Source organism: Idiotropiscis lumnitzeri, chromosome 7 (genome assembly GCF_059441095.1).
Source record: "Idiotropiscis lumnitzeri isolate Australia: NSW breed Sydney's pygmy pipehorse chromosome 7, RoL_Ilum_1.0, whole genome shotgun sequence".
Classification (NCBI taxonomy): Eukaryota; Metazoa; Chordata; class Actinopteri; order Syngnathiformes; family Syngnathidae; genus Idiotropiscis; species Idiotropiscis lumnitzeri.
Window position 1 is genome coordinate 670177 of NC_142397.1, and position 8272 is coordinate 678448.

The window sequence follows — 8272 nt, forward strand, 5'->3', positions numbered from 1 at the left end:
CTGAACGCGGCGCCTTAGACCACTCGGCCATCCTGGCAGCCACGAGATTCGAACCCAGGCCTCCTGGGGAGACTGGGTCCGGAACGCGGCGCCTTAGACCACTCGGCCATCCTGGCAGCCACGAGATTCGAACCCAGGCCTCCTGGGGAGACTGGGTCCTGAACGCGGCGCCTTAGACCACTCGGCCATCCTGGCAGCCACGAGATTCGAACCCAGGCCTCCTGGGGAGACTGGGTCCGGAACGCGGCGCCTTAGACCACTCGGCCATCCTGGCAGCCACGAGATTCGAACCCAGGCCTCCTGGGGAGACTGGGTCCGGAACGCGGCGCCTTAGACCACTCGGCCATCCTGGCCCATATGAGTTGACCCACAAAAATGTCCCAATGAGCCTCACCTGAAAAGGCACGGGAGATCCGCCAATTTACTTGAAGAGGCCATTTTAGGGTGCTTTGGGAATTTCTGGGCATCATTCGGAAAGAAACTAGTTAAAAAAAAGAGTTTTGATGCCAAATTGTGGAACATTTCAGTCTTCATTATTGTGTGTCACTACAAGATCAGAAAGATGAGAGAATTCAGCCCCAAATGCCAATTTCACTGAGCGGCATGAAACTTGCACGTCATTTCGTTGCCAGCCAATCGCAGGGCACACAAAGACAAACAACCGTCCGTTGTCACATTCACATCTTGCCAACTTAGAGCGTTTGATCAACCTACCAAACATGGTTTTGGAATGTGGGAGGAAACCGGTGTACCCGGAGAAAACCCACACAGGCACGGGAAAAACATGAAGGCCAGACCCGGAATCGAGCCAGTCGGCCACAGTTTCATTTTCATATTTTCACTTATTTTTTATTAACCCTGCACCACCCCCTTTTTCGAAATGACCCCCTCTCACCCAGCATAAAAAAAAAAGCTTTAGCAAGTTGTTGAGCTGTTGTCAGTTGAACTAACTAGTAGAACAGGTAGAACCTGAGGCTACTTTTGACCTTTGAACTTGCACCCCGAACGAGAATGTTGCTGTGATAATCAGTCTAGTTTCCTGCTCCTTCTGCGGCGCGAACGAGTCGAAAGAATGTTTTCAACAATTCCTTTTGGATGAACTGTTTTCAATGACCACCAGATGGCAGCAGCGCACGCGTGGCGTGAAACCGGAAGTGTCGAACAGCCACAGCGTAGGGAATGTTTACTTGGCGGACCAACATGGCCGCGCTCGGGCGGGGGGCAGCCTTCTTCCATTTGCTCCGGTAGGTCCTGTTTTAAATTAATTTTATGGTCATGTATGCCCGAATAAGGACTTTACGCGTATTTATGACGTAATGTATGTACAAAGAACAATGACTGATGTTATTTGGAGCAGTGAGACGATTGGCTTCGACCGGAATAGAAACAGGAAGACTTGGGATCGTGACGCAATAGGTGCACAATTCATACATCAAATGAAACATCGATATTCAAGTTGTCAATGAGACGTTTTAAAACGTTCACCTTTACCGTGTTAACTGAGCTGAAAATGAGAAAAGTGATCTAGCTATGACGTGTAGTCGCCAGTCACAGCATTAGGAACACTTGCGCGAAAAGGCTGCACAATATTTCGACCCCCCCCCCCAAAAAAAATACCGTCATCGCAATAGTGACACGTGTATCGCAAAGTTGTGCGATGAATAAACTCTTTTACATGACATCTTATGGTCTAACTTTGAGCAATCAATTTCAACCTGAAACATGTGAACAACTGTAAGCTATTACAATTAAGCAGATACGAATAGTTAAGCCTGCTTGTTTTACCACATTAAAAAAGTATTTCTTCATTTGAAAACAAAAATATCCCTTCTTTAGTTACATATGTTAACTGTCACAATAATATTGACATACTGACATAATTGCAGCCCTTCCTGAAATTGTGGCTGCCAAGTAGCTGTGACTCCAAAATGGACATCTGCGTAAGCGGAGAAAGTCAGCCTCTAGAATTATTATTTAATTTTTTTTTATTTCGTGTGGGCACAAATTAGCGGTTTGCATGCACGACAGTTGGCCACAAATTTTCGTCTTAAGTTGTGAGCAAACATTTTTGTTCCGAGTACCAAATGGTGAGAGTGAACTTCACAACAAGCACCCGATAGTGACAAATTCTTCAGAAGAGCCCCAAGGGCTTGCTTCAAGCTGTTTTTTTTGCCATTCCCTGTTGAAATTTAAACCTAATAAAACAAAATGCTTTCGGAAGGTCCGCTAGCTTAATGCTAACCCACAATGAAAAACATCATGGACAGGCATAAAAAAATTAATATTGACATGGAGGTACTCATAATAACCCTTGAAGTGAAAGTCATTTTCTCACAAACGGTCCAGCAACCCATGTCGACAGACAATATAACAGTGCTCGCATGCGTATATTCTTTATTTTCTGTGAAAAAGGACAAATATTACTGCAGCCGACTATAGCTGTCTTGTGGCTGCTTGCAGGAGCAACGCTCAGGTGCTGTGCAGGCGCGGCAAATCAACGGGATGCGTCTTGGCAAGATGGAGGAGCGTGGCAATGTCTGTGGCGGCGCTGGGCGGCGGACTGTGCGCCGTTCCCTTCACTCAAGTAAGAGCGACGGCTGCGCTTTGACTGCATGCTTGTTCGCCGTTTGCCATTTAATGTTGCGTAGGGTTGCATTGGGCGGGAAAATGTCTGGGACATTGCCACTACGTTTCTTTGGAAAGTTCAACTGGGGATTTTGGGAAAGGTATCCCTTGCAAGCTTTTGTTTGATCAAAAACCAAGTTGCAAGCAACAATCATGCAATTTAAAAACATGTCATTTCAACCAATCAAGTTTTGAAAATCAAATTGTATGTATTTTCACCAGGTGTATTTAAGTTCCTTTTTAAGATGCAACTTTCAGTTTCCCATTAAAATGTGTTCATTCCTGCGGAATGTTTCCTTGCTTCTTTTTTTGGTGTTGTGCCAGGTTCCTAGTCTCACTCACGAGTCTCTGATTAGACGAGCCGCCTCGTTAGTGACGGACAGTTCCAGCACGTTCCTCTCGCAGACCACTTTAGCCCTCATAGACGCCATCACTGAGTACTCAAAGGTGAGTTTGATTTTTTTTTTTACCTGATCCTCCGTTATTTGCTGAACAACTCACCTATTTCCTGTTCATTAAAATATTGCTTTCGTGGCATCTTGGTATCAAGGAACTGTGTTAAAGTGAGGAGAGGCTCTTTTTTTAATTCCTGCTAGTCTTGTCCAGTAGCATATTTTGCTGCCATCTTGTGGCATTTAGCGGCAATTGCAAACCATTTTGGTGGGGATGTCAGTTCCATCTGCATTTTCACTACTTGCAGCATTGCTCGCTGTATGTACGGTTTCAACTTCAGTAGACATTTCGAAGATGTATACGTGTTTGACAGACCTCTAAAAATGGCAGAAAATTAGACCAACACTGATGACGATCCAACATAAAATAAGTGTCAAGATCAGCTTTTTATTTGATTGTTTTTGCGCCAGGCTGTGCACACGCTGGTAGCGCTCCAAAAACGTTACCTGGCGTCGCTGGGGAAACTGAGTCAAACGGAGGAGGAATCCATCTGGCAGGCGATGATTGGCCAGCGAGCCGAGGTGAGTTAGCGCCGGCGGGACGGGCCGAGCGCCGGATTGGTGTCACATGTTCACGTGTGTCTCAGGTCAGCGACAGGCAAGAGGAATGCAAGCGCTTCGAGGATGTTTGGACCGGCGCCCTCCGCTTGTGTGAAACGGCAGCTGAGGCGGCGTATACTTCAGGTGAGCAAAAGCACGGAGGAAATGTCACCCGTCAACGTTTCCACGTCCGACCTTGTGTAATTGCTGATAAACGGCACACGATGGCGTAAAGGCCCTTTTTATGTCAAAATGAAACTCAACTCACTTCACTGAAGTGCTTTGGCGCCAGCTGCCACCGGATGGCGCCAAAGCAGAACAAAAGAAAGGGAGCAACAAAAGGAAATCATACATTATTTTGATTAATCGGTTATTGCAATTTTCAACAGGCTCCAAAAAAACATCCATATCGGTCGGGCTCTAGTCTTACCAAGTGCTGGCGCAAAAAGAAATTTGGAGTTTTGTTCCCTGTCAAATTTTTGCTCAGGAAAACTACGAGCAAACGAGTCCTGGCTCAAGACCGGCATTTGAAGCCTTCCCAGATGCATTTTTGTCACGCTGAGCGTTTGCAGGGGCCGAGCACGCGTCCGTCACCATGCAGACCAACATGGAGGTGGCCCGCTCCCAGACGGAGGAGGCGCGCAAATTCTCCCGGGACGCCGACAAGAAGCTGGCCGAGGCCAAAGCGTTGGAGATCCAGGCCAGCGCTCGGCGCACCGCCGCTCTGGAGCCGAGCGAGGACGACGTGCCCGAAGCGTACCTCCGAGAGGACTGACGAGAGACCGCTTGAGTTTACCGGACCCGAGAGAAAACCGGTACATGTCGTTGCGAATCAGGATTGCCTTGGTGGAGGTCTTTGGATAATTCGAGAGGTTCTTCCTCGGCCCACGTCTTGAAAATTGAGCAAGTTCTTTCTGATGTGACCTTGGCGAAGGTCTCTGCACTGTTTGTCGGATTTGAATGTTGCTTGCTTTGATTTGTGCTTTTTTTGGTGTCATTTAATAAAAGCATCATGAAAATCGGAACGCGCTGTTTTTTTGACTGTCAAATTCTCAAGCAGGATTTTGTGGCTCGGACCACGTGGAGGTTAGAAACTAAATGAAGGAGAAAGGCAAGCGGACGCACGCAAATTTGCAAAGCTGGCGCTCATTTTTTGGGTCCTGGCCTTTTATTTATTCTATGTATTAAACGCAAAGTATTCGTCTGTTACTTTACGTGTCTCAATTGACTGGTGAAAATCGAAAAACACTACTTATATTTCCGGAAAGCTATCAAACTCAAGTTTTGAAGCAAAAAATTGAGCCCAAAAATCAAGAGAAGTTTTATTCCAAATTCTTTTTTTTATTTTCCCCAAACATAAAATACGGCAGCCGTGTGCATCAAAACGGTATTCCATTTCTTCCCAAACAAGCAAAATGTGATCGCTGGCTGCAAAGGCCGCGGCTGAGTCTTCACTTGTTTTTTCGGGGGGGGGGGGGCACAAGCACACCTGCCGCTGCTCCTCGTCTGTCGGGTGACCGCTTTGAAAATTCTCTGCTAAATATGCATTGAACACGTCTCCGCGAGGCTTTCTTCTTGCCGGTGAACAGAATGATCAGCGCTTAGCAACGGAATCAGTGTAAGCTACTTTTTACGCCAAAACATGGCTTGTGATGCGACGATGGCAGCAGAAAAGTTGAAGATTTCAACTTTGAAGCAAAACACGTTGAGTCAATTCAAAAGTTCAAGACAACAAACAATCCTTTCATGCTTCCTTGATTGCAGCCTTCCTTTCCTTCCTTTCCTCCTTTGGCTCCTTCATTCCTTGCTTCCGTTCTTGCTTGCTTCCTTTTTTGGAAGTGGCTGTTCTGAATTTACACCAACTGACCGGTACAAGATCGAAGGCTCATCTTCGGATATGCTGCCATGGATATTACGGCCCTGGATGAGGACCCGCTCCACTGAAGTCATCTTCCTGCAGCGCTTCATTCAATTGACTCTTATATTATCTCATCTATTATTGCATCGCATCATTGTATGTGTCAAATGTTGCCCAGTTGGCATCCATTGCAACCTGGTCATCCTGGAAACGGGGATTCCCCCATCTGTGGTCCCTTCTCAAGCTTTCTCACTTTTCCCCTAATGAGGTTTTGGAGTTTTTCCTTGCCCTCCTGGGGGTTAAGATCGGGGATGTCGATTGTGGCTATGGAAAGCCCTTTGAGACTGTCTGTGATTAAGGGCTATACAAATAAAATGGACTTGACTTGACTTAAAAAAATATATAATTCAAAAGTCTATTTGGGACGTGCGTGTGTTCTATTTTGTGATCATTTGTTGTGATTTTTGTGCCGTTTTGCCATCATTTAATCGAACCAAGAAACGGGGCCTTCCCTCCTTGTGCAGAACAATTTTGTTTTTGTTGTTTCTTTAAAGTCACTTGTGGAATTTCACCAATGTTTCTTGGGATTGCCAAAGCAAGTGTGAAAAGCGCATTTGTCGCGTCTCGACTAGAATATGCCGGCCAACTCGGGAACAAAATGACAACCCTGTGTCAAGGCGAGCGCTCGTTCCCTGAAAATGAGGTCAAGTGCCCGGAGCCAATCCGGCGGTCGCTCATCCGCCGAGCGATATGGCCTTCAAATAACATTGCAGAATCAGAATCTTCGTTTGAATCAAACATTTGCTCTTGACCAATAGAAAAAAAGCACATGACAAACAAAAAGACTTTTGTCTTTTGCACTTCTGGTTTTTCCATCCGCATGTAAATGTTTTCTTTCTTTTGGTGTAAGTGCTTCCTGGAGGAAAATGTCCCCGTTGTCAGAACATGTTCACGACGTCTTCATTCAGATAACATTCTTGTCACACACGCAAAACAGCGTGGAAATGATGATTTTTTTTTTTTTATGTCGCTCGAGGAGACAGATAAGTTCTTCAGTTGTCAATACTTTGTTTTTGTAAACTTCTCTCTGCGTGCAGAAAAAAAAAAATCTTCAGCCATTCAGTTGAAGTTTTTGTTCCACGATATGGATAAAAACAAAATGTGCTCTAAAAATGGTTTGAAATGACTTAAGGGTCCACTCAGAGTGGGGTGGCGTGCCACATGCAGACCGCGGGCCGCCAGTTGCCCATCCCTGATGCGGACGCTCATTGTTGGGGCTGCAGGTTGGAATGGTGTCAGTTTGTTTTGACACGGCGAAAAAGCAAAAAGTCTCATGCTCTCTGCCGGATCAAATCACGTCAAACATCAAAATTACAAACCCCAAAAAGTGAAAGAAAAACATTTACTGAGCTTCAGTCCTTTGATATTTTGATGATGTTTTGTTTGATTTTTGAGTTTTGGGGGTTGCAAAAGTTATTCTCACGCATCATAAATGGGATTAAAAAAAAACACAAAGAAAAAGTACAAGACGCTCATGGACTGAATTGTGTCAATTAAAAAAAAAAAAAAAAAAAAACTTCAAAGTGAACTTTGAGCTTGGCCAGTGGAAGCACTTTTGTTTATCTTAAGCGACTTGTCCAAACTGCTGACGGTGCGCAACATCGTCAGCCCGTGCCAACCCGAATGATCAGACTTTGTCCTTCAGGAAGCAATCTCCTTGCCTTTTTATTAACTTTCACTTCCTTGTTTTGCAGCACTCTTCTTTTTTTTTTTTCTTGCATCTTCCCTAACAACACCCCAAATGGTTACTTGTACTCATCCATGAAAAGGATTTACAACGACATTTGCCCACCAATTCACACAATAGAAATAAGAAACTATAGAGAAATAATTAATGATAACATTTCATTTGAAAATGGTTTTCTTTTGTTTTTAATGGAAAACCTTTCATTATGTTTGGCGCTGTTACAACTGCGCTCTCAAGAAGAACTTTGAGTTACAAAACTATTGATGTATTTTTGGTTTTTATAGTATCTGGTATTTTAAAATGTCTTTTATTCATTTGTATTTTCTTTTTTTTGTCTTTCTAATATCCGTTTTAACGCACAAGCATATTGCAGCCACTAGAAAAAAGTGGATTATCACATGAAAGCGTGACAAATTTGATGTTTTAACATTTTGACACAAGGTTCATGAGAAGAAAAACATATTTTAACGTGATAAGTTCAACTTTTTGTGTGCGTGTGCCAGTATAGTTCTTAGCTAGCAACTTTTTAAGATGCAACTGAGACTCTGTCAGTAACGTTAACCGGAATGGTTTTGCCCATACAAGTCAACTCGATCACGTTAAAACGCGACATTTATCATCTTACGTGATAGCGAACTCTTTTTTGAATGAAAGTGCAACATTTGTTTTGACTTAAATTAGGTCTATGACTACGGACTCGTTGCCGCCATTTTCTTGTGATTACGTAGCACAAGTCTGTTTTGCACTCCTCTCAGAGAAATTAGCTGAGGTTTGTTAAAAAAACTTGTTTTCCACATCTATTATCAGATATAATCTACAGTGGAATCTCCTCTGTCACCTTCTCATTTTTACTTTGATCATTTTCATGCAGCATTTCGATGTTTATCGACCGCCCAAAAAGTGTTGCTAGCAAGCTGGAATATTTCTATGGACCTATCCTGATCAATTTCGAGAGTTTTAAGGTACATGCAGACAAAGTTGCATCCAACTTGTACGTAGCCAGAGAACATGATACGTTGCCCAAATTTGTATCGCCAAACCATGAATGAG

At 44.0% G+C, this 8272-nt stretch overlaps 1 protein-coding gene across 1 annotated transcript; it reads left to right on the forward strand.

The window, feature by feature from the left end:
- The first annotated feature begins 363 nt into the window (after positions 1 to 363).
- Positions 364 to 4642, forward strand: diabloa (diablo, IAP-binding mitochondrial protein a). The gene is made up of 6 exons (XM_088300692.1): positions 364 to 1244; positions 2461 to 2584; positions 2950 to 3072; positions 3489 to 3599; positions 3665 to 3761; positions 4190 to 4642. Exons 1-6 carry the CDS (start codon positions 1180 to 1182, stop codon positions 4390 to 4392), a joined length of 723 nt encoding a protein of 240 aa, XP_088156818.1. The 5' UTR covers positions 364 to 1179; the 3' UTR covers positions 4393 to 4642.
- Positions 4643 to 8272: the final 3630 nt, after the last annotated feature.